The 27,980-nt window shown below is 35.3% G+C and overlaps 1 protein-coding gene across 2 annotated transcripts in view; it reads right to left on the bottom strand.

Moving 5' to 3' along the window:
- The window catches only part of LOC128981898 (protein C-ets-2-like), a 68,903-nt gene that overhangs the window by 11,814 nt on the left and 29,109 nt on the right, over positions 1 to 27,980 (bottom strand). For both annotated transcript variants that reach the window (XM_054400887.1, XM_054400886.1), the window contains 3 exons: positions 18,268 to 18,373; positions 10,597 to 10,974; positions 5,077 to 5,673 (listed from right to left, as the gene is read on the bottom strand). In XM_054400887.1, coding sequence (XP_054256862.1) covers positions 5,077 to 5,673; positions 10,597 to 10,974; positions 18,268 to 18,319 — 1,027 coding nt within the window. In that variant the 5' untranslated portion in view covers positions 18,320 to 18,373. The remainder of the gene's footprint in view (positions 1 to 5,076; positions 5,674 to 10,596; positions 10,975 to 18,267; positions 18,374 to 27,980) is intronic.

Below are 27,980 nucleotides of genomic sequence, written 5' to 3'. Positions count from 1 at the left end.
AAACCGATTGAAGCCATTTCAGCACACGACTGTTAAGTCAATTGTTATGTGATTTTCAATTAACAATTTAAAATATCCCTCTTCAGGCCTCTTTTAAAACATAGTACGCACTTCTTCCCAAGGTTTGCACAACATTTCTAATATCTCATCATCGTGTAATTCCTCAGCTAACCAATACTTTACTATTTGCTTTTTACAGGTCATTTTCAGAAACACTCCTTTTGCCACCAAAGTAAACCACTTATTGATCAAATAATCGCAAGGAACAGACGCTTCTGGCAAAATAGGCCCGAGCGATAGACGCTGAGAGCGATCATCGCTGAGCGTCGGACGCACCAGACGCTTCTGGCAAAACGGGCCTTTACACAAACACATTGCCTCCCCTCAAATCCAGCAAGTGACCATATAAAATCACATTGAATGTTGACGAATAAAGCATGATTTTTATACTCGTGAGCCATTTTACAATAAATTTATCAAAGACAAATATTTAACTAAGCTTATTGCCTTAACACGTAAGTCAATCTTACAGGGATGGTTATAAAAATAGGACTTGACACAACCAAAAAAGCCACATAGAACGATCATCAGGTAATGAATCTTTTAACAATGCATTGTTGTAGATGGAACCTCCAATTTCTTTGTAGACACTCATAAGAACTGTAATAAAATTCATAAGAAATTATTGAGTTACAAAATTGTATAAATTATAGACTTATCATGAAATTACTGATTTCATGTCTAATTTAAAGTAAGCTTTTATCGAATATAGTATAATGTATAACTAAGTAAAAAATTCCTAGAAAACAATACTATAGTTCGGCCGCTTAGAAAGTGACCTCCTCCAGCATTGGTTTAGCATTAGCGTTCAGGTCGTTTTCTAAGCGGCCGAACTATAATCAAACTTTGTTAATAAACGTAACATACCAAGCGTAAGATAAATTAAAAAAAACTCAGTGAAATCAGAAAAAAACTTTTTTTGCTAACATCTCTGTTGTTATAGTTTAGTTACTCTTATTAGTTAGTATTAACTATATAGATGTAAAATATAGAGAAAAATGAATAATTGTTGGTGTTTTTATGCAAACTTTCACAACAATAAAATATGACTCTAATTCAAAACAAATGTTAGTCAGATGTGCACTCATTCCAAACAATATTACTACTAATAAAATTAGACAACTAATAATTAACTTTGTGATTTTAAAACTAATACATCTGAATAGTAAATACTAAATATTGTTAAAGCAATCCGAACACATTTTGTTATAAAATGTCTTTATGTGCATAAACAACTTTCGAATGTGATTATACCTCGATTACAGTAAACCTGCGACCCAAGATGATTTATAGTTAAACATATTATAAAAGTATCAAGTTCCATATAAAATGTTTATTAATCATTTATAAATTTAAAAATGTTCATCAGTTTCTCAAAATAAAAATAACATTTTTAATATAATCACAAAATTGTACCAAGATGTTACACATAATTGCTTTATTTTCACAGCATATAATTGTTATCACTTATCATTAATTAAATGCTACAATAATAGTAAATATTACCACAATATTGCTGTCAATAGTAAATAATATTGTAACAACATTATTGTATTTAATAAAGGACAATATTTATCAATATTGAGAAATTACTAGTAAAACATCTAACAATATTGCATCAACAATATTTACAGAAAGTTTTTCTAATATTTTCTCAATATTGTTTCGTTACTTGGAATTGTGAAAGTAGCCAAGAACCTCGGCAACAACAAGCGTCTAGGCAGCCAGTGCAACTCCGAGGATCGTGGATCAGAACACCCCCCACCACCGCACCATGTCGTATGCTTCCGAATCATACCGGCGCATCAGCAAAGCCTAACTGTTCGCGGAAAATTGTTATCTCTATCACTGTTTCTGTCAAAACGTATCGTTTGCAGGTTAAATTTAAATAAAATATAATTAAACTGTCGTAACCTAACCAATCTTGCTGGTAATGAAAACCTTGAATAAAGGTTTACTAATTGAAAAAAATAGTTCTGTTCTAAAAATAAAATTATAAATATCTTAAATTCAATTTTATAACTATCATAACCTAACCAAACCAACCAAACCTGCTGATATGAAAAAAATGTTGACAAAAAGTTAGTGACACCAGCGGGATTCGAACCCGGCATCTTCAGGTTATCAGCCCGACACGCTATCCAGTACACCACCAAGGCTCATGACTACAATTCGTATCGTCGCGGTAATGGTTGACGCCACGCCATCGGCATGGAGCGGTGGTGGGGGGGGTTTCCGATCTGATACACGATCCTCGGAGTTGCACTGGCTGCTTAGATGCTTATTCGGTTGTGTTGCCACATTAAAAAAAAAACATTCAAACAGACCTGCATTTTATGTTTCTTTTCTTTTTGCAGTCATTTTCTGTGTCTTTTAACTGCAACATCTCAATTAATTAATTATTTAAAAGTGGCTAAAACGATATATTGGCATGACAAAGTTAAATACAGTTTTGTCAAAGTAGTAAAGACCAAGAATGTTCCTAATTTCTAAAGAATATATTCCTTTTTGATTTTGGAAGACAACTAATAGTTTGGAATTGAATTATTTTTAACTGTTACATTACAAACATTGGCTTACTTAAAAACCTACAAAATCAATACTTTCGAATGTTAAAGAACAAAATTTAAATCACATGAGTTGAAAATGTGTAATGCTTTATAGATTTGTTAAATTTCAACTCAGAGCCTAAGTTGGTGCCCGTAATGATAAGAAAAAAAAATATGATAAAAGTCATAGCAAACAAAATATAATATTCTTTTTTCTTGTAAGTTCAAATATTAAGTTAAGCTTCAAACAGTAAGTTAGTATAATATTTGTTCACCACACTATGCTGTTTTTAGCCGTTTTACAGATGTTAATTGGAGGCTGAAAGCTACGCATTGCTGTACAGAGCCAAAATGCCAGCCGTCCTCGTCATTTGGGGGCCGAGCAGGTTTTTACAGTCCTACGGCCGAAAATCAGCTGTTCGCTTAATTACTCAAAACATTAATGTACAAAATACACAAGCAGTATCCTTATTATGCATTGTAATAGACTTGTTTTATATTCACCGCTGCCTAGCAACTATTTACTATTATTTTTGCTAATTCCTCTAAATATTTCTTCACATAACCTTTAAGTTGAAGTTGTGTGCATATATAGTATTTTTTCAATTTTGTATAATGTGTCGAAAAATAGCGTTCATACCACCAGCCGAAAGGGTTTTGCAGCTCTCGATCGTTTTAAGTTATCGACTTTGTCTAGAACTTAAAAAATGATCTTGAGTCGGCAAAACCTAATTTTTGCCCCTGCGTACAAAATACACTATTGTGTTATCCATAAAAATGATGCAATATGGCATTGGTTTGAATGTAAACATTATTACCTAGTTCCAGTATTTTATGTTTTAGTATTTATCTACTGCCAGTGGCATTTTTGAAATTTTGTTGTAAAGAAACTGCCCACACCATAAGTATTGGTTTTATAAATTTGACCTAGATACTTCCCGCTATAAAAGGTAAATACGTTCGGAAAGTGTTGTTTATAATCTTTCACTGTCGGCAACACATCGATTTGTTCCCACTTCAAAGTGAAATAAGCCGTTTTATCTACTATGTTGATTTTATACTAAAATAAAAATGCAGTTCTAATGAAAACTTGTTATCATTCAACTGAATACCAATCAAATTCAATAATTTTTTTCATAGTTGAATAGTAAAAAATATTCGTATAATTCAACAATAACTATACACTGTATTGGTTACAAATTTAATTTAGTATCCAATCAGCTGATGAACTGACTTTCAAAACATAACCTTCATTATATTTTCAAATTTTTGTCTTGGACTTGTTTGAATTTTTTTCCATTTTACTATTCATACAATTAGTTTCAACAAAGATTTAGTGTTTAGATACCTTTAACAAGTGTGCAAAAAGAACATTAGGACTACACAATGACTGTTGAGTACAATGACATAAAAACCTCACAGATTTACATACAAAGCATCACACAAAAACCGATCTTGTAGGCAATTGCCTGTGCTGAACTATTGCACACAATGTAGCGGTTTAAAGAATGACTGCAACAATTAAGTGATATTTTTATCAATTAATAACAATCAATGATATTGTGCTACCCAAATTTATGTGTCTAAAAAACTCACAACATTAATGGTTTGTTTTAGTTTGTGTTAGTACTGTGATATTAGCCACTATCTCACGAGAATGTGAAAATTACTTTTGTTCTTGATTTTACAGTGCAAATATAACAAAAGCTGTATATCTGTTGTGAATAAGCACAGTAATTCTTAAACAACTTATTGTGATTTTGAAAATATAATCACAATATTAGTAAGTCACCGCACGAGCTTGTTTAGAATTAATATTATTTGAACTATAATCCACAAACAGTTTTAAACTAACATACAAAATCACGAGGTCAATAAATAAATCAATCAATCACGAGGTCTATTGAGTAAGCCATATTCATATAAACTCCATGAGTACAAAGTTAAATAGACAGATTAGTTTAGAACTAAAGGTTGTCATAGATAATTGAACCCATGGAAATCTGGTCCAGTTGTTTATGTTGATAGAGAACAGATCTCAAACTTGCAACAAAATATTAATTTAATTTTTGAATCAGACATGACTTTTTTGCAAGTTTCGTGATAGCATATCAACACTCTAGATTACCGTTTCAATCGCTCAATATGAGCTGGTTAAAAAAACGGAACAAAATTACTTTGATTTAGGTAATATATTAAAGAAAATACCATTTTCAATAACAAATCAGGAGACTCATTACAAAAAAATACATAGGAAATGACTGTAACTTTAAAAAAAAGAAACAGTGTTGGATTTGCAGGTCTGTGGTTAAAATACTAGCACTACAAACGGAATTTGCAGCACTGGATTTTTATGTAAAATAAACCTAGTTTTACAAGAAATAATTACAACTACCCATGCATAACCTAATCCTTATCAAAACGTGCTACACGTAAAAATAAAATATTGAAATGGACAACCACTTACTTGGATGGGCGTACGGTATTTCTTGTCTATGAGCATAAGAAAATTCTTGATTAATACTTTGATTAGAAATTACTCGATTTTCATGAGTCCTGCTCCAAACCAGTTCAGATTGTGAGTTTGACCTTATTTTTAGCTGAAGATGATGGTAAAGTAGTTCACCGCACTCAGGCAACCTCAACTTGAAGTCATCTAATGTCATCCTTACCAGGTCTCGGCCGCTGACATCTCGGAAGTTGTTGAGACTGACGCTTGCTGGGTTGATGTTCAGTTGGAATAATTCATGAATGAAACAGTCCAAAGTGTCACTCGGTGACCACTCTGAAATACTCTTGTAAGCCCAACAGTCGTAGATCCGCCTTTCTATAGGCCAGTGTTTTGTGGAAGGACTTTCAGTAGGCCAGTGTTTTGAGGGAGGCCTTTCAGTAGGCCAGTGTTTTGTGGGAGGCCTATCCGTAGGCCAGTGTTTGGTGGGAGGCCTATCCGTAGGCCAGTGTTTGGTGGGAGGCCTATCCGTAGGCCATTGTTTGGTGGGAGGCCTATCCATAGGCCAATGTTTTGTGGATGGCCCGTCAATCGGCCAATGATTGGTTGATGTATCTGAAACATACGAAAAATATTGCTCACATACAGTAGTTATAGGATTAACTTTAAGGATTGCATCAGAGGAATTTATATTCCTGTCACAATGTCTATTTCCAATGTAATTTGTATCCCAGTCGCAATGAGTACTTCCAGTGTAATTTGTATCCCAGTCTTAATGAGTACTACCAGTGTAATTTGTATCCCAGTCTTAATGAGTACTACCAGTGTAATTTGTATCCCAGTCTTAATGAGTACTACCAGTGTAATTTGTATCCCAGTCGCAATGAGTACTTCCAGTGTAATTTGTTTCCCAGTCAAAATGAGTACTACCAGTGTAATTTGTATCCCAGTCGCAATGAGTACTTCCAGTGTAATTTGTATCCCAGTCGCAATGAGTACTACCAGTGTAATTTGTATCCCAGTCTTAATGAGTACTACCAGTGTAATTTGTATCCCAGTTGCAATGAGTACTTCCAGTGTAATTTGTATCCCAGTCACAATGAGTACTACCAGTGTAATTTGTATCACAGTCACAATGAGTCATGGCCTAGGGCGCGAGGCAATTGGCTTTTTTGGGGGGCGCCAAAAAATTGGAAAAAGAAAAAAAAATTGTGGCCGTTTTTGCATGTGATTGCGGTAAACTGATAATCCCTTGCAGCCGTGTAGACATCTTAACAGTCTCCCACAATTGCGGCAAGATGTTAATTATTTCCTGCGGTTGTATATACATCATCATCGTCCGTCTCCCGTGATCGCGGCAAAATTCGGACTATTTCCAGCGGACGTGTGGACATAATTATCGTCTTCCTTGATTGCGGCAATATATGAACACATCCCGCGGTCGTGATGAGATTATCACCGTCTACCGCGAATGAGGCAAAATTGTAATTTTCCCTGGGTCGTGTGGACATTATCATCTTCTTGCGTGATCACGATAAAATTCTGATAATCCCTCACAGCTGTGAAGACATCATCGTCTTTCGCGAATGAGGCAAAATTCTGATCTTTCCCGTGGTTGAGTGGAAATGATCATCGTCTAACGCTATTGCGGTAAAATTCTGATCATCCCTCGCAGCCGTGAAGTAGACATCATTATTGTAACTCCCACGATCCTGTAGACATCGTAATAGTCTCCCATGGTCATGAAGTCATCGTAATCGTCTCCCGCTGTCGTGTAGACATCATATAATCGTCTCCCTCGGTCGTGAAGACATCGCAATCGTATCTTGCTGTTGGGAACACATCGTAATCGTCTCCCGCGGTCGTGAAGACATCGTAATCGTCTCCCGTGGTCGTGGATACATCGTAATCGTCTCCCGCTGTCGTGAAGACATCGTAATCGTCTCCCGATGTCGCGAAGACATCGCAATCGTATCTTGCTGTTGGGAACACATCGTAATCGTCTCCCGCGGTCGTGAAGACATCGTAATCGTCTCCCGTGGTCGTGGATACATCGTAATCGTCTCCCGCTGTCGTGAAGACATCGTAATCGTCTCCCGATGTCGCGAAGACATCGTAATCGTCTCCCGATGTCGTGAAGACATCGTAATCGTCTCCCGATGTCGTGAAGACATCGTAATCGTCTCCCGCGATTACGGCAAAATTTTAATAATATACCGCAGTCATGTGGAGATCATTATCGTCTTCAGCATTCGTTGCAAATTTCTGACTGTTTTCCGCGGTTGCGTGGACATTATCCTCGTCTTCTGTGATTGCGGCAATTTTCTGATCATCCCTCGCGGCTCTGTAGATCTTATTGTCGTATTGTTCGATCGCAGTAAAATCATTATCATATCCCATGGTCGTTTAGACATTATCATCGTCTCATGCGATCGCGACAATATTCTGATCATCCTTCACGGCTCTGTAGATCTCATTATCTTATTGCGCGATCTCGGTAAAATCATGATCATATCCCGCGGTCGTTTAGACATTATCATCGTCTCATGCGATCGCGGAATAGTTCTGATCATCCCTCGCGGCCTTGTGGAGACATATTATCGTCTCCCGTCTTCCGTGGTCACAGAAACGTCACTGTTGTCATGCGCCATCGCGGTAAATTGACAATTCCTGGTTAAAAAAAAATCACGCTTGATTCCCGGATTTCCCGGTTGGTGGTCACCCTGTTATATATTGCAAAGGGGCGCTACTATTTTAGTTGTGCATAGGGCTCTGACATGGTCAAGAACGGTCCTGCAATGAGTACTACCAGTGCAATTTGTATCCCAGTCTTAATGAGTAGTTCCAGTGTAATTTCAATCCCATCGCAATGAGTACTACCAGTGTAATTTGTATCACAGTCGCAATGAGTAGTTCCAGTGTAATTTCAATCCCATCGCAATGAGTACTACCAGTGTAATTTGTATCGCAGTCGCAATGAGTACTTTCAGATATGAATAACAACACAGTATACAGAGCTACTGAACACACCTGTAGTCCGGTTTACATAAAGTTTGGTACATTTATATCGGTTGGGTACTAATCCATGGCATCTCTAGGCATGTTTCCCTTTTTTTTGGAATTTTGATTTTTAATGGTGATTTTCCCATAAAATAGTGGTAAAATCTAATTTTCTAGTAAATGGCTGGAACGATTTTGATAAAAATTTAGTTTGTTATGCCATTTAAATCCTGAAAAAAAAATGGTAGAACTCCCATAGTTGTGAAAAATTGCAGTTCAAAAGTTAATGTAACTTATGTTATTAACTGTGTTCCCATAAAAAACCTAGAAAATAACAAGGATTACAAAAAAAAGCTGGTTTTGATTAAAATTATGTTATCATACTAATAATATAATATTAATGTGAAAGTTTGTGTGTTTGTTTGTTTGAAGTTCAATCACGCATCAACTACTGGTCGGATTGGGCAGTAATTTGGTATGATGATAGTCCACATTCCTGAATAACATATAGACATACTAGCTGTAACCCGCGGGCTTTGCCCCGTTTAACTTCTTAATTTTCAAGATTATCTCGTTCGCATAGCTCAATCACGTCCTGGTTGAAGTTTGTTCGCTACGCTCACTCACCTGTAGGTTGGAGCTCGTTCGCTACGCTCACTCACCTTTAAGTTGGAGCTCGTTCGCTGCGCTCACTTGCCTTCAGGTTAGCTCGTTCGCTACGCTAACTCGCCTCCAGGTTGAAGTTTGTTCGCTATGCTCACTCACCTTTTGGTTGCAAATTAGCTGTTGTCATAAATGTAAAAGAAATAATAGTGCTGCACCCTGTTGGTAATCCTTGTAACTTTAATGCTATTGAACATCATAGAACAGAACCAACTTGTTTAATTGAAACAGCTGTTAAGATTCAATAATTCCATTTCTCATAAGGTTAACATGGGAAACTCCAGAGCCACTGGGGCGGAGCCCGAAAGGATTTTTGAAATAAGAATATGCCTATATGTTAATCGGGAATGTGAGCTATCATCATGCCAAATTTCAGCCCAATCCGACCAGTATTTTTCGCGTTCACTTGTCACAAACATACATCCATACATCCATACATCCAAACTTTCTCATTTATAATATTAGTAGGATTCTTATCTCAAAAATCCTTTTGGGCTCCACCCCAATGGCCCTGGAGTGTCCCATGTTTGCATTATGAGTATTTATATTTAAAAGAAATTAAAAAACTTTGTTGGCTGTTTCAACTACAAAAGTTGGTTCTATGATATTCAATATAATTAAAAAGGTATAAGGTATATCAACAGGGTGCAGGACGATTAATTTTTTAAATGTTTTTGCATTCATGACAACAGTTAATTTGAACCAAGCAGCGAGAAAAAGCTGTGATACACGATGAGAACTGTCAAATTAGGATCGTTTACAAGTTTATGTTTTTAATTTATAAATAATCTTTTGATATTCTGCAAATATTTGATAATTTAATTTTTGTTTGTTTAGGTGTAGTGGTATAACATTATGGCTATGGTAGATGTGTTATACTCTGGCATACCATAAATTAAAAAAAAATTTCTCAAACCGTGTCCTCTCCCATCGCAAACGCAAAGCACGAGTATAACTGCAATAAGCATTTTAATACTTATACTATTTACTTATATGCCAACCCTGTATGAAGGACGGGCATTCTGTTTGTGGTCCTTTAATTCTTAACAAAATGGTGCAATCCCCCATTGCTGTAAACGGTTTGAAAGTTACTGAAACTTTTGTGATTTTCCTTATAAGATATCATAGTAACTCCCACTGCTTACCCATGATAAAGGTTGTTTTCAAGCTAATGGGAGAAAGCATGTGTCAGATTGCTGATACCATTTATTTAAACTTAAACTTAAAAGTCCAATACCTCGGAAGTAAAGTCACAGCAGACGGAGGAGCAAAGGAAAATGTTAGGAGCCGCATTGGAAAAGCTTATGCAGCATTTATTCAGCTTTACCCAATATGGTGAAATAGAAATATTTCAATAAAAACCAAAATCCGCATCTTCAACACAAACGTCAAGTCTGTCCTTCTATATGCCAGTGAAACTTGGAAAATGGATCAGTGTAGTACTTATCAGCTCCAGGTGTCTCAGATGTATAATGAGAGTGTTCTGGCCAAACACTATATCAAATGAACAGCTTTGGGAGGCAACAGGGCAATAAAAGATCAACCTAGAAATCAGAAGACGGAAGTGGAGGTGGCTGGGTCACACTCTTCGGAAGACGGATGGTGCAATTGAAAAGAAGGCCCTGGAATGGAATCCCCAAGGGACCAGAAAGAGAGGAAGACCCTGTGACACCTGGAGGAGAACAATAATGAAGGAAGCCTTGAGTGTCGGGAAGACCTGGGGTCAACTGAGGGATCTGGCGCAAGACAGGGATGGATGGCGAGCTCTTCTCGATGCCCTATGCTCCCGCTAAGGAGCGACAGGAAATAAATTAAAAAAAAAAATCAAATAACTTAAAAGTGTTTCTTGGTCAGGAAATGATTTAGCAAGATTACCAGGCATGTGGGGGGGCATCTGAGGTTGGTCGAAGTAGGCCATGTGTAGCGGATGACTCGGACCTGGGGTCGGCTGAGGCATCCCTTCTCTGCCCCACACCTCGTTCATCACACTCTTCAACTTGGTCTGCAGCTGATGATACAAGATGTCCCCATACTGGGGGATGATCTTGCGGAAGTCCTCCACGGAGAAATTCTTTAGATCGCATCCTCTTGTGTTGACAAAGTGCTCTAGTTTGAGAGTCGCCGGGTTCTGCACTTGCAGTTTGTATAGTTCACTCAGCAGCCAGAAGAGTGTATCGTAGGAGGACCAATAGTCAATAAGTTTGAACTTCCACCCTTCATAGTGGTCATCGGCACTGAAGCCTGCTTCTGAAACTGATAGCAATGCATTTGAAATTGTTATCGTATACGAGTAAAACAGTTATAGGGCTATTCTAACTTTTTTTAAATATTAAGGATTTTTTTGGATAGCAGGCTTACCTAAACTGAAACACACAAGTTAGGATATTTCACTGGAAGATATTTCTCTTTCCAACTCAAACCGCCCCTGGTTGAAAATGGTGTCGGTGACAGTGAAATGGTTTGATTTATGCGGATAGTGTATGGTGTTTTAGCGTAAACTGTTTCACACTTAGGTAAGTATACTGTCCAACAAAAATCCTTATAAGTGGACCCTCATGTTACATCACTTTTAAAAGTATTATTAAAGTACTACCTAAATCTCGGAGGGTCAATCACTGTAATTACGGCGACGTTGCAGGCTTTCTGTTTCATGCGATATAATAGCGTACTAACGAACGATCCCATTAACTATGTATCCAGCAGATTCTGGGCTTCATGACAACCAATGAAGATGGCAGTTTTGTGAACTGTTTTTTGGCCTATGTTAGTTTTTCTGCTTGTTTGTTTTTGTCTATGGTTGTCATAGCAACATCGTTTCGGTGTTCATATCTTTGTTTTTATGTTTAGTAATCATTTTTCAAATACTTTTTCCTCATTTAATTTTTTTCTTTTTTTTCCTAGGACGCTAGGCACGAACCTAGGACTGTTTTTCAGATTATTTCAGGCTAGAAATAAGGGTTGCGGGCGTTGCGGCATTATCACTTAAATGAAATCCATTGGTGATTTGGCGGGATTTGCACCCGGGACCTCTTGGACCGAAGCCCCACGCTCTAACCACTAGACCAGCTCGCTCCCCCTCCTCATTTAATTTAGAATAAAATGTATATATCAGTTTCTTATTTAGTGACTGTTAGTGTTTTACCACATGTCTAGTTACTCAGATATAGAAACAAAATTTGTGCATCTTCTGGATTTGAACTCATATAGGAATTCAGTCTTGTAAGGTAAGGGTATTATACTATATATTTCAAGATAGCCTATTTAATGTAGTTTAAGAAAATATACATGTTTATATTTCTTTTCTTCGGTGAATGTTTTTATGGATGTTTACAGTACATAAAACGCAGGAAAAGTGCCTGAACACTCAAGACATTTGGAGGTTGTCAATGCGACACCTAGAGGGTTAAGTACTATGAATAAATATTTGTTTTTTTAGAAACAAGTCGTAGAACGTCAAATTAGCATTTCTGTCTAGGGTACATGATATGAGGGCACCAGATGCTACTTTACAGTACATTTACCTTTCCAGTGGGTCATAGCCCCTATGCACAACTTCCTGTTAACTTCATTATTTATTTACGTTTTCGACACATTTTAAGTCAAAACGTTACAGTCACAAAATACATTTCACAACGAAACCTGACAGCTGAATAAAAAGTTGACATTGTCAATGACACCACGTGAATATGTTTTTGTAAACACTAGTACTCCCTTTTAGAAACAATTTCAACGTTTGAGGTGTCAAAAAAACTGTCTCGATTTATAGTTTTGCAACGTTTTAAAATTTAAAAAGTTCTTATCCTTAAGTGTGTGAGACACCCTCAATGGTTAAATTTCCTCCGTAAGCATTACATAGAACCAATTCAAAAACAAAAAAAAACAGCTGTTTATAAGATTAAACTCGTCAGCTTTTTTGGGAGTAAAGGTAATTTCCTGTTAATAGGAACATTCATTATTATCGATGATTTTTTTTGTATACCGTAGAGATATTTTTGTTTCCTTTGCGATCCATTTTCCTTCTGTTTTAATATGTTCAAACACATTTAAATTACAAATTGACAACTGATCTTGTTTAGGCAAAAATGATACATGGATTAAGAAATGAAACTGTTCTAAACTAACCAAACTTGCAGTACCATTTCAAAATTCCGTTTGATAACAGAAAAGGCATGTGGGGAATATCAAACGGAATCTTGAAATGGTACTGCAAGTTTGGTTAGTTTAGAACAGTTCTTTTCTTAATAATATAAATGTTACATAAATCTGTCCGTCTTTGGTCTTAAAAAATAGTCTGGGGGTGACTAGTTTCGGGTCAAAGACCCAAATCCACATCAAATTGAACTTAGTCTATAAACCGACGGAATTCTTCATCAAAACATATATCAAGTCAACATATACAGTCCATATATTTACACACAGATACAGCTACATTTAAAAACATTAGCCGGCCACATTCATTTATACACATATTCAGGAGGTTATAGACCAATATAAACATTTAATCAGTTTTATTGGAAGAAATGGAAGAACCACATTTCTGAAAATAATGAAAAATAATGTAACAGGTCAAACTAATATAAACTCAGAAAATTATAGCACCAGGCCAATTGAACAATATAGGCCCTATGTAGTTTTTGTTACTCACTCTAAATCAATTGAGAAAAAAGCAAATGGATTGTATACTTCTTGCTATCATAATGGCAAGGTTACGTTGCCAGTTCCACAAACAATCAAACTTATAAAAACTTTATTGACTGGAATTCACCATCAGCCAAGACATTTCAAGTCAAAACAAGAATCTGCAACAACTCATTTGCTATGTTAGTGTTAGTGGCAATATTAGACCAAACACAAGAGAAGGGAAGTTAATTTTTATAATTCAGAAGAGCAGGGGTGCCCACAGGGGGGTTTGATGTCGCAAAATGCGACATCAGAATTTTATTTGGGGGGGATTTTATGATTTTGGGGGGGATTCAAGCCAGTGGTTGGTTAAAAGCACATAAAAGATTAATCAGATAATTTTTACGACCTCCTTAATTTATTACTGGGGTAATTATGCAATCAAAATCCCGTTTGACATTTTTTATCTTGATTAATAAATCATTTTATAATTGCTATAAAATATATAGATACTTTTATGTGGATTTCCACTTTCTGACTCGTATCATGTTTGACAGTGAGAACAACTCCAAGCCAACTGCTGTCAAAGGATTATGGTTGCTTATTAAATTGTATCTGCAATTTGAGTTTGTTTTTACCTTTCATTATGAACTCATTCTCAAATAGTCTCATTGCCTTGAGGACCTATTGATGGTTTTTTAGGTTTGTTTATTATAATATATTCTTGATTCATAAAAAACAGTATTATGATAATGATAATCATTTTGCTATTTTTACAACATGAACAACAACATTAAAGCTTGTGATAATATTTTGGCTCTCCCAAATATATATTATGCCTGGGTCATTTATTCATTGGAAGAAATTGACATACAGTACTGTGACAATTTAATTAAGGTTTTTGATAGGCTATGTGTTTACGTTAACTTCAAGAGCTGAAACACATGATTCTGGATTAATTAAATTGTATTTGTTATTGTCTTTTCTTGAATCTAGAAAGAGCTTCAAACAAATTTTACTAGTCTTAGAATAGATATATAATAATTTTTTACGCCACACTACACTATTTTGACGAACTTCCCATGCAAGGATTTAGTCCAGAAAACAGCTGTTTGTCCTTAATCAAATGGGGTTTCATACAGTACTACTGTACTGTAATGAGTTTACCAATCAGCTGATTATACTGTATTTGGGTGGCAATGAGTGGTTATAACAAAAACATAACCTCTGACTAGTGATTTTTAGTCCTTTAGTTGGTGTTAATATAGGGATTTGAACGGATTTAGTAGTATGGCGTAAACTATCGTACGTCACTCGTCCAAAATGTGTTGGCCGGACTCGTATAAAAAAACCACTACTCGACTTCGTCTCGCACGGGATTCAGTACTAGTAACGTAATATACTATTTTACCACACTATGATGTTTTTAACTGTTTTACATATAGGTACATTAATTGGTGGCTGAAAGTTACGTTTTGCAGGCCAATCCAGCTGTCATCGTCATTTGGGGATCAAGCAGGTTTTTACATCCCTAGGGCCGCAAAATCAGCTGCCCGTTTTAAATACACAATCAGTATCCATAGCATTGCAATAGAGTTGTTTTATTGTCACCGCTGCCTAGCAACTATTTATTATTATTTTTGCTGATTCCCCAAATTATTTATCCACATGACCTTAAAGTTGTGTAGTTGTGTTGACTATATCAGTGTGCAGTGCATTATCATTGGGAGGTGAATTAGTGGTAATAGGGTATAGTGTGGGGCGGTGAATAATAGCGTTCGTACCACGGACTGAAATGGTTTTGCAGTTCTCGATCGTTTTCAATCCTCGACCTCGTATCGAACTTAAAAACTACCTCGAACCAGCAAAACCTCATTTTGGCCCTAGGCACGAAATATGCTATTAAGTTTAGGGCTAGTAATATTTTTGAGACTGAATATTTTACACTTATTTAAAAAGGACCAAACTCAGAAGTGGATTAAAGGGCAATTTAGAAAATATCTCAAACTTTTTTACATAACTTCAAGTACTTTCTCCCCTACAATTTAATATGGTAAAAGAATTGTTTATGTAAAAACCCTGATCCCAAAAAAGTGGTTTTCGAAGTGATGTGTGTGTCTGTCTGTATGTGTGTATGTATGTATGGTACAGAGCTACAGACCACGCCTGTGGTCCGAGTCCGATTTTGATGAAATTTGGTATTTTAGGTACCAATCCATGGTCTCTCCAGATTTTTTTTTCATTTTGGATTTTTAGTAGTGATATTCCATAAAACCTTATAAAATAATGGATGAATAAAATTTTCTCAGAATTGGCCTGAACGATTTTGATTTAAAATTAACATGTTATACTTTTTGACTATGACAAAAATTGTATAAACCCTCTATGCCGTAAAAATTATGGTTCAAAAGTTATTGCAACTTTTGTGATTTTCCCTTTTAAAACCTATTAACTCATGAAAAATCGGATTAAAAAAAACTACATGGCCAATTTTGATTCAAATTGTGTGCATGTTAAAAATCTAACTCATTTAAATGAAAACTAAACTAACAAATAGTTTGCTACTAGAGTTTTAAAGGAAAATTGTCCATTTAAATTGGGTTAAAAGTTTGATTCAAACGCTTAAATTCCCATAAATTTAAAGAAGTGTCGGGGGCACCCCTTCCCTCCCCGCATTATAAACATAACTATGGGTAAGCCCCCAGACCTTCCGGCATGGGTTAACAACGAATTTGGGGGGGATTCTGCGACGTGAGCTTTGGGGGGGATGGGCACCCCTGAGAAGAGGCAAATAATAATATACTCTGTTCAATAAGAGAAAATGAAAATTGTTATCCAAATCTAATGCAAGAGTTATTTAACCTATGAAACAAATAGAGATCCATACTTTCAAAACATTGGGACAGGTATTAAGCAAAAATCCACATGAACAAGTGAGAATATACGGATGCTGGATGCTGGGCATATACTCTGACAGACAACAAGAAAAAAGACGTTACAATTGACCAACTTCCAATGATATTGCTTCAAATGATAAAACAGATGTTAGCTGCTCAGTTGGTAACCCAGAGTTTGTGGTATGCCTAAAAAAAATAGCTCCTGAAATGGTTGATAGCACCCCCTTGTTCACGATTGGATCCGATGGCCTATTATTTACTTTTCCTGTGTGGGGAAAAGAGTTTGTTTAGGGGGATGTGTCAAATCGAAGAAAGTGCTCCTGTTTAAAGAAGTAAAGTGACCAACTTCAACTTGCTTCACACAGATTATCGGAAAGGCAACAAATTGTCTTCAGTTCTTCATAATGTAAAAGCTTTGTTGCAACATATCACAGACATGTGTTGAATTAAGGAGAACGTTTAGCATTCATTAGAAGCAACACTGAGAACAGAAATGAACGTGAACCTTCACAACGCAATTATAGATATTTAAACTCAATTTCTATCAAGTTTTCAGACAACTCTAATAATCGTATTGCAATTAACTTGAATTCAGAGAACTCAGATAATCTTACTTCAATTAACTTGAATTCAACAGCAAGTTTTCCTCAATATTGTATTCCTTACTGTGCAACTCATTGAGCCTTCGTTTAAACTAATAGAATTGATAAAATTACCTTAATAATTGCGTTTTCTGTTACACTGTAGATATTACCTTTTTCATAGAACGTAATAGGAGTAAACTTAAATCACTAGTTACTATAAAAGTTTAAGAACCAAATTGGTCAATATTCTGTGCTATTGCTGTCCTGTTTTATACAGCTAAGCCTTGCATATCAATGATATTACATTATTGGATATTTTTACTTGATGAGATAGCGTTTCTACTTTATGATAATGTATAACCAAACCAGATAATAAACATTCATAAGTCTTTTGATAATTTTTATAATATTGGCTATTCTAATAATGGTCGGATAGTTATTTGTGCAAGCTTAAGTTTTATACGTTGGACCTAACATTGACCTGTTAATGCGTAAAGTAGCATGATAAAGTTCTTACTATAAACCATTAAAATGTTAGCTAAAGTTATTTGGCTGATGGATAATTAGTTGGCAAACATATTTTTAATTGGTTCAATTCCCAGCACATCCACAACACATATGTGGGTTTGGACCACATTCCTTAAAAGCTTTTAATTGCTTCTACCGTGCAACTCTTCAAGTAAAAATGTCACTGGCATCAAAGCAAATAAAAAAAACATAGGTTAACTTTCTATCCTATTGATCGGTAATCAAATTTGGTATTTGGAAGGTGGATGAACCCACTTTTACTACTCTTTTAGAAATATCATTAGGTATTTGGTTTTTTATTATTATTTTTTTACCTCTAGTAAAGCCTAGTTTGATGTGAATATAATTGGGGACACATTATAAGCTAGTTATGCAGCTGTGGATACATACTGCTGTCAAAAATGACTGGAAAACACATGCGGCCAAAGGAGGCTCAAGATTGGTTTGGCATAAACAGTTTTCATACACTCACAAAATTATGACCAGTTTTTTTTATTGAAAAATTAAGATGATGTAAGAAAATGTTTATTTTACGAGATAACAGTTAAAATTGTCAGTAAAATGAGAAATTGGGATAGCTATTATGCTGGTATAGCCTTTCCTCCAAGAATATTCAGGCTAGGGCCACATAAGTTGAAAAGTTAATAGCAGCTATATTACACTCAGTTACTTTACAGTGGCATTTTGTAATTAAGAACAAAAACTCTTTTAAGGAAAGCAGCCCAAACCTTTCTAATTATAGTGTATTTGTCAGGGACCGAACTCGTCCCTCTTGGACTGAAGTCCAGATGTGTCACTAGACTAGCAAAAACATCAAAACAACAGCTAACTGATCAAAAGTAAGCCTAGTCACAAAATTTGATAAATATAACATTTAAAACAAAATAAAATGTAGTGTAATATTACAAGGTAATTACCTTCTCGGGGATTAGGTGGGGAAAAGCTATGGTTAGAGAAGTGATACGCCATGGAGGGCCACCAGAGCGTTATCAACTCCTCTATTGTAAACCTCCAATCTGAGTGCTGCAAACAAAACCATAGATGAGTAATGTTTTTGAGAGATTAAGTTTCAAATATTTACTAAAAACAAACAACGCTAGATATGTTGTTGGTGAATTCCTCACCAGGAAGTGATTTGTTGGAGATTTAAAACTGGGATTATGCATCATTATGTTATTCAGCTCATCTTAGTCCGTACACAAGGTTTCAAGTAATTTATTCTACACTCCTTCTTCAATTAAAACCTTGAACTGCTACTAGTGTTGTGTGGTGTGTCAATGTACAACATGTCAAACTTTTACTTCATATTTGGTTTGTGATAAATATCTATTCAACTTCGTAGATTAATTTTTGGTAGAAAACGCTGTCTTTTGCTTGTTGCTCAAATCAAACGCTGCTCTCAATATATTAATGTTAAAGTGCTAAACCTATTCGTCTTAGGCCTATGCACCAATGTTTTAATCATGGAAAACTGCAAAAGCAGCTTATTGCATACTATAGGATTATTTATGTTTCTACAAACTATCACATTGTAAAAAATTGAATGAGAAAATAGATATTCAACAATAACACAATATGAGAAGTATATTCAACTATGTTTTCATTCGGAACCTCGAGTATAGCAGACATATATGGATGAGAGGTCTTCAGTGTCCAAAATTAATGGGATAACACAACTTGAGCAATAACATTTCACTACTACTATTATTACTTGAGCAAAATTCTCAGTAGGTGATAGAAGCTTTGCATGACATATAGATATGATAGAATGAATACAATTGAACAGATAGCATGAGGAAAACTTCTGAGCACTTTCACAAGTACTCCACTTACTATCAAATGAGATAGTAAATATGCCGTATCCGGTAATAGATGACGTAGAAGCAACTAACGCGAACTAAGTCTTTCAGAAAATGTACTCTAAATGTTAAGAATGTACTTAGTATACTCATTATCACAAAAGTGTTATTTGCGTTTCTACACAAAAGACAATTCAACTTATAAGATAAAGGCCGAATCCCTGGTCTAGTTACTAGGTAAATCTATGCTGTAGTTGCTTGCTATATCAGCAGGTCGTACCGGATTTACTACAGATCTGTTTGCATGTGAAGGAAGTGGTATATTGGGGGCTAAGCGGATTATCAGCAAATTGCCTTTTTCTACGACTCAAGCCACTAATAAAATGATATTTTCTATACCCAAAACAGAAAATTATTGGTGACAATCTTTTGCTTAACTAAATTTTAGAGCTGGTTTAGCAACAAAATGTTTATAACTATGTGTTGAATAATTTTTAAGTAAAATTTTATTATACATTTTATATTTTTAACGGAGTTATGCAGAGTAACTCTGGTTTGCTCTTACAAAAAATACCCCCGCCTCCGCAAACCTTTCAGCCTGATTAGATTTTGACTAAATTATTCCCATAAACAAGTCGTACTTATTCCCTCTTTCAAAAATCATTGGATTCAACAAGTTCTTAGGGTTTGCTGATATAGGGAAGGTAAAAAGTGTGTTTTGATCAAATGTAAATAGTGATAAAATAAATAAATATGACAAATGATCAAAATTTATCCATAAACAAGCAAACACCAACAGTTTTCTTTTTTTCCATAAGAATAACATAAGAATTTGAAAAGTACAGTTTCTTTTATTTTCTCTGCGACCTTTAAATATACAGCAATCCTTTAATATACTAAGTTGCGACCTTTAATTGTATAACAATGCTTCAATATACTAAACCATTGAGTATTATACTCAATGACTAAACTGTTTCTTTTTTAAGCTCTACACGATAGCTGCAATTGAAATTGGGCAATTCCATTGTTTAAGGGTTGAATAAAAGAAAAACTATTTTTTAAACAATTTCATAACCCTATAACCACACATTGATCTTCTGACCTGGAATCTTAATGGTTCGCAAACTCAATCAAGTTTATCCATCCACGCCATTCATGCCAAATTTCATCAAAATTTAGCCAAAATAGTTATTTTGTTCATACACAAACACACATACATAATTACAAATTTGAGCAAATAGTTTTTGGCCTCTGGGGATATCAAAATGAAAAAGGACAATCTAGGTCTTTCTGTGCCTCTTTCTTCCATATAGGGAAATTCGCTAATATTTAGACAGCCTACTCCGAATTATCTAAATAAAGACTAGATACAATGTTCAATTGGTTTTCTGAGAATTTAAATGAATGAGATACGTTTAAGAGTTTTATACATTAGTCTTATCTATAAGTGACAGTAATTTTCTCAGAAAAATGTGAAGTGTAATTTGTTGATGTCATGAATTAATAATCACCGAAATTTTAATTATTTTGACTTTGTGTACGTACATAACATGTATTTATTTTTTTTGTTGGAACTGTTATATATTTTATTTAATATAAATAGATATTTATTTATTTTTTATATAAATAAATAGATTATACCTTGTAGACTATCCTTAAAACCTATTCCATCTTAAAAATATTTGTCTGAAAGATATTAGTACAGCAGTCCAAATATAGTCAGTGTTTGAACAGCTGAAATTCTACCGTGGCAAACTCTACATGAAGCCATTACTCACTAAAGTAAGGAAAACATATTCAATTAATATGTGAGTCATAAACGCTATTTTTCGCTACACTACTGTGAAATGATCTGTTTTCGTTACATGTTTATCACCAGTGAAAATTCATCATTACATTGTTTACTATGCAAAAGTAATATTACCTATATTTTTTGAATTCAGCTCAGGAATTGATCAGAAATAAAAAACACTGCAAAGACAATACTTTGGTATACTCTATACCCAAGTGTACCCCAGTAACCTTCTCATGGGTTGCACACCAGTCCTAACCAAGAAGGGATTTGAACCATGGATCTGCAAAGGTGTCCTAGCCAGAACAACAACATCTTAGACAGCTCAGGCATTGATCAGTGATAACAAACACTGCAAAGACAATACTGGTATACTCTATACCCAAGTGTACCCCAGTAACCTTCTCATGGGTTGCACACCAGTCCTAACCAAGACAGGATTTGAACCGAACCATGCAAAGGTCTCTCCTAGCCAGAACAACAACATCTTAGACAGCTCAGGCATTGATCAGTGATAACAAACACTGCAAAGACAATACTGGTATACTCTATACCCAAGTGTACCCCAGTAACCTTCTCATGGGTTGCACACCAGTCCTAACCAAGACAGGATTTGAACCGAACCATGCAAAGGTCTCTCCTAGCCAGAACAACAACATCTTAGACAGCTCAGGCATTGATCAGTGATAACAAACACTGCAAAGACAATACTGGTATACTCTATACCCAAGTGTACCCCAGTAACCTTCTCATGGTTTGCACACCAGTCGTAACCAAGACAGGATTCAAACCATGGATCTGCAAAGGTATCCTAGCCAGAACAACAACATCTTAGACAGCTCAGGCATTGATCAGTGATAACAAACACTTCAAAGACAATACTGTACCCAAGTGTACTGCAGTAACCTTCTCATGGGTTGAACACCAGACCTAATCAAGACGGGATTTAAACCATGGAAATGTGTCTCCTAGCCAGAACAACATCATAAGACTGCTCAGGCACTGATCAGTGATAACAAACACTGCAAAGGCAATACTGGTATACTCTATACCCAAGTGTACCCCAGTAACCTTCTCATGGGTTGAACACCAGTCCTAATCAAGACGGGATTCAAACCATGGATCTAAAAAGGTGTCTCCTAGCCAGAACAACAACATCTTAGACAGCTCAGGCATTGATCAGTGATAACAAACACTGCAAAGGCAATACTGGTATACTCTATACCCAAGTGTACCCCAGTAACCTTCTCATGGGTTGCACACCAGTCCTAATCAAGACGGGATTTAAACCATGGATCTGCAAAGGTGTCTCCTAGCCAGAACAACAACATCTTAGACAGCTCAGGCATTGATCAGTGATAACAAACACTGCAAAGGCAATACTGGTATACTCTATACCCAAGTGTACCCCAGTAACCTTCTCATGGGTTGAACACCAGTCCTAATCAAGACGGGATTCAAACCATGGATCTGCAAAGGTGTCCTAGCCAGAACAACAACATCTTAGACAGCTCAGGCATTGATCAGTGATAACAAACACTTCAAAGACAATACTGTACCCAAGTGTACTGCAGTAACCTTCTCATGGGTGAACACCAGACCTAATCAAGACGGGATTTAAACCATGGAAATGTGTCTCCTAGCCAGAACAACATCATAAGACTGCTCAGGCACTGATCAGTGATAACAAACACTGCAAAGGCAATACTGGTATACTCTATACCCAAGTGTACCCCAGTAACCTTCTCATGGGTTGAACACCAGTCCTAATCAAGACGGGATTCAAACCATGGATCTGCAAAGGTGTCCTAGCCAGAACAACGACATCATAAGACAGCTCAGGCATTGATCAGTGATAACAAACACTGCAAAGACAATACTGGTATACTTTATACCCAAGTGTACCCCAGTAACCTTCTCATGGGTTGCACACCAGTCCTAATCAAGACGGGATTTAAACCATGGATCTGCAAAGGTGTCCTAGCCAGAACAACGACATCTCAGACAGCTCAGGCATTGATCAGTGATAACAAACACTGCAAAGACAAGGGAGTATTTCATTTGGTCCAAAATCGTTTGGTCCACAAGTTGTAAAACAGTTCGTTTGGTCCAAAATCGTTTGGTCCACAAGTTGTAAAACAGTTCGTTTGGTCCAAAATCGTTTGGTCCACAAGTTGTAAAACAGTTCGTTTGGTCCAAAATCGTTTGGTCCAAAAGTACAGGCAAAACCAGAATTACAATTGTGCATTGTGGAGTAAACTTATGAAATAGACTGTACGTTTCACTGTGGACCATTCGATCGGGTCGTTTTATCCAAAACTCTAATACGAGTTCGTTTGGTCCAAAAGTATGAACTATTGCGTCCCTCACATAGAAGGCGTTCAAATAATCGCCGTCACGTCGTCAGCCGAACCGCCTGCCTTCCGAGGCCTATTTGTTGTTTTGTGTTACGTTTCTAAATAATTGATATGTTTGCATTTATATACACGTACATATACATATATTTATTTATATATAATGTGTTTGTGTAATGTTTACTTTTTATCCCCAGTCAATCTTAAAACAACTGTGGATAAATATTAACTTTGCTTTGAGTTTGCATTTAATGTTAAACAGATGGTTTATTTAATTTATCTATATATTAAAAGTCAATCTGTGTTTGTTGTTTGTTTGTCGTGGTATTTGTAACAATTATGTAGTTAATAATACAAATATATAAAGTTAATTTCTCTTCGAAGATATATCCTATTTGTAAAACTTCCCAAAATGTTATGTTTACTCCCCATGAGAACCGTGAATAAATTATTGAAAAGAAAAGGGTTTGTAATTGTTGTACCTTTATAAAAATTATATTATATTTTTAAATATTTATATCTTATCTTGACTTATCTTACTATATATATAATATTATAAATGTGAAAGTTTGTGTGTTTGTTTGTTTGTTTGAAGTTCAATCACGCATAAACCACTGGACGGATTGGGCTGAAATTTGGCATGATGATAGCTTACATTCCCGATTAACATATAGGCATATTCTTATCTCAAAAATCTTTTCGGGCTCCGCCCCAGTGGCTCTGTAATTCCCCATGTTAACCTTATGAGTATTCATATTTAAAGGGAATTAAAGAATTTAGTCAGCTGTTTCAACTAAAAAAGTTGGTTCTATGATATAGAAAAGCATTAAAAAGTTATAAGATTTACCAACAGGGTGCAGCACTATATTTTTTTCCATTTATGAAAACAGCTAATTTGAACTAAGCAGCAACAAAAAACTGTGATTCGCAATGAGAACTGTCAAAGTAGGATTGTTTACAGTTATGTATATGTTTTTCATTTCATGAATAATTTGTGATATTTTGCGAATTGATAATTTATTTTTCTCTATTGTTTAGGTAAAATGGTAGAACATTATGGCTATGGTAGATGTGTAATACTATAGAATACTGTAAATTTAAAAAATTTAAACTGTGTCCTCCACCCATTGCAATCGCAAAGCTTGAGTATAACTGCAATAAGCATTTTATACTTATATTCCAACCCCGTACGAAGGACGGGTACTCTGCTAGTTTTTATATATTTTTATATTTTATATTTTTAAATTTTATTATATTTGTTTGTATACATTTAATAGTTAGTTTTTAGTACTGCAACGCGTGCCGGATAAATACTAGTCTGATACTGTATATATATATATATATATATATATATATATATATATATATATATATATATATATAAACGCGTTTTTTATTTTGATATTTTGAACCACTTTACGGATATTAACGAATTTAAATAGAATGATAGATAATTAAGAAATGAAGGGGATGTCGAGGTCATAACCGTACTTAAGGCTAACTTCACTGTGTTATAAAAATGAGTGTAAATTGCGTACTAAACAGTTCAAAGTAGTTCCATGTTGTTTTTTCTAAAAAGTGAAAAGGTGGTTTCAAATTAAATTACATGTAAATGTTTATGTTAATAATGTTTTGTTTACACAAATGTTGTGTTTGTCGTTGTTCGCAGACATAATATTTAACTTTAAAATGTAGTTTTCCCTTACCATAAAGGATGTGCGTTATCACTAAATTTGCAATTTACTACTATACATAGAAAACACTTGCGTATAGTTGAGTTTCACAGTACATACAATCATTTTAAGTTTATGTTTTGCCATCAAATGTTAAGTCATGTTAGAACATTTCATTTCTGTAAAACATTGTTCAATTATTGAAGATGTCAGTAAATTATATTTACTACGAAATTTTTGTGTCTTTGTGTTTACTAGGCTACCTGTTGTGATTTATATTGACTACTCGATTCACTATTGTAGTAAACTTAAAAAATAGTAACACTTTGGCTAACATCCCTGTTCATTGTTTGTGGGAATCTTCATATTGTAAGTGCTCTTCATTATTTAGGATTATTGAGCGGAGCGAGCGAAGCGAGCGTAGCTCTTTGGGATCAACTTCAATGCAACAAATAAAGCAACATCACTCAATAACGGCAGAACACATTTCAGCTAAACTTAACAAGATTACTTAGACTAATAGTGAGATGGTTAATAAACAAACAAATTTCAATTAGATAATGCTAATGAAATTTAAAACGAACTTATAATTTCCAAATTTTAACATTAGGCTTATGGGACTAAAGTAGCCATATGACAGTTTTATGTTTACAAGAAAAATGTAAACAAGAGAACCATAAGTGGAGGACCAGTGACTACTTTCTTGGGAACCTATTTGTGTTGCCAGCTGATTAGAAACAGCCAATGTTAGAAATCAGGATTTAATAAGCGATATGTTGAACCGAATCGAAATCGATATTTAATCCGATAATACATCACAGGTTATATTATGTTGAATTACATCGACGGTTCAGTAAGTTATTACACTTATTAATAAAACGCAGATTGAACACTGATCTAATTTAGGTATGTGGGGAAGGTAGGTCGGGGTTTATGAGTATTCGTGACTTAAGTGTTTTGAAGTAAGGTTAGATTAGGAAGGTAAAGTGTAGATTATAGGTAGGTGATCGGGTTGTTTATTTGTGTTGCACCAAATAAACTGATAATATTTTCCTGGTCAAAACTACCATAATGCACTTTTGGAAGAGGTATCTGAATAACAAGATGTAGTAAAAAGAAATATGAATTATTATAATTTTAATCAATAAAACCAGCATCTATTGACTTTTTTTACATTTAGTTACTTATACAAATATAAAATCACGTTTGTTCCGCTCAACTGGCTTTCACCTCTCTGAAAGCAACCCTAGTTTATATAGATGATAACGATAGTAAATAGTTTTTTTTAATCTCTATTTTTTCTACTTGGTGGTGTTCTATGACTATGTGGTGTCCTATGTTTCCATGGTAAAAAATCGGTTCTTTCAATTATTGCTCAAGAAATACAGTTTTTTCTGTTCTTTTCAGTTTATTCTGACAGTACCCTGTCAATTCATTTTTCTTTTTTGGTAAAATATATCAAATTGCCCAGGCTTTCTCGATTTTTTACATTGGAATAAAGTACGAATGTAAATTAAAGTAGCAAATATTTAATTTCAACCAAATCAGTAAATGTAACCTATGCGTTTCGTTGAATTGGAAAATAAATAACAGCAATTAAATTATACAGCTGATCAAAATGTAAACAATTATGTTCTTCATAAGGATAACATGGGCACTTTCAAAGCCACTGGGGCAGAGCGCAAGGGGCTTTTTCGAAAATGTAAGGCCAGTTTGCAAATCTACGCGACACGCTCTTTCCAATGAGACGTCAATGGATAAAATCGGTTAAGAAATGGCGAAGGAGTTCAACCGACAAAGTTTCATGTAGCGTATTAATTATATAGATTGTATACGACGGCGGATATTTGAACGCCTTCAATGTGAGGGACGCAATAGTTTATACTTTGGACCAAACGAACTCGTATTAATGTGTTGGACCAAACGATTTTGGACCAAATGAACGGCAATATAAACGTACAGTATATTTCATAAGTTTACTCTACAATGCAACATTTTACTTCTAGTTTGGCCTGTACTTTTGGACCAAACGATTTTGGACCAAACGAACGTGTTTTTAACTGTTGGACCAAACGATTTTGGACCAAACGAACGAGTTTTTAACTGTTGGACCAAACGATTTTGGACCAAACGAACGGCAATATAAACTGTGGACCAAACGACTTTGGACCATTTGAAGATGATCCAAAGACAATACTGGTATACTTTAAACCCAAGTGTACCCCAGTAACCTTCTCATGGGTTGCACACCAGTCCTAACCAAGATGGGATTTGAGTTTCATCATACATAGGTATCTCCTGGCCAATTGGACAACACCTTAGAATACATTGATCAGACCTAACAGTCTACTGCACTAACAATATTGATGAACCCAATACCCAATTTTACCTCAGTAATTTGCACAAGTCGCATGCCAGTCCCAACAAAGATGGGATTAAAACCATTGATCCACAAAGGTATCTCCTGTCTGGAGAGACAATGCCTGACAGAATCAGACCTAAGAGAATACTGCACTGACAATATTGGTAAACCCTACCTGTCAGAGGGTATTTTCTGTCGCTTATTAAGAGTTATGGTAAGTCTCAGGATCGTTGATTATATTTTTTACATCTGAGTCAGCTAACCAAGTAAAAACTGTGTATTTTCGCTTTTTGTGTAAATAATGGCTAATCAGTTGTTAGTTTATTTACTACTTTGTATTTATCTACACCACTGGCAGTTTACGTTTTTTTATTTCTAAGAGAACCCCTGGTCTTATTACCATCTGTGGACCTTTAGTTTGATAGCAACATTAATTACTAGCCCAATCACAAATCTGGGTCCAGAATAAATCTCGATGGAACTGAACCAGGGACCTTCAGATTTAGAGACGATTGTAATTATTTAATTACATTAGGGTACTTTTGATTGTGGAACAATTTTTTGGGACATGAAAATGGTGAGCCAACGTCCATGTAAAAACATAAATTAGATTCTCCAGTTCCTTTCACTGTCTCCATTTAAATTGATGC

This window comes from Macrosteles quadrilineatus, unplaced genomic scaffold, assembly GCF_028750875.1.
Source record: "Macrosteles quadrilineatus isolate MER2022 unplaced genomic scaffold, UCM_ALF_1.0 Scaffold_55__1_contigs__length_795759, whole genome shotgun sequence".
In the NCBI taxonomy this organism is placed as follows: Eukaryota; Metazoa; Arthropoda; class Insecta; order Hemiptera; family Cicadellidae; genus Macrosteles; species Macrosteles quadrilineatus.
This window is presented reverse-complemented; position numbering and strand designations above follow the sequence as displayed.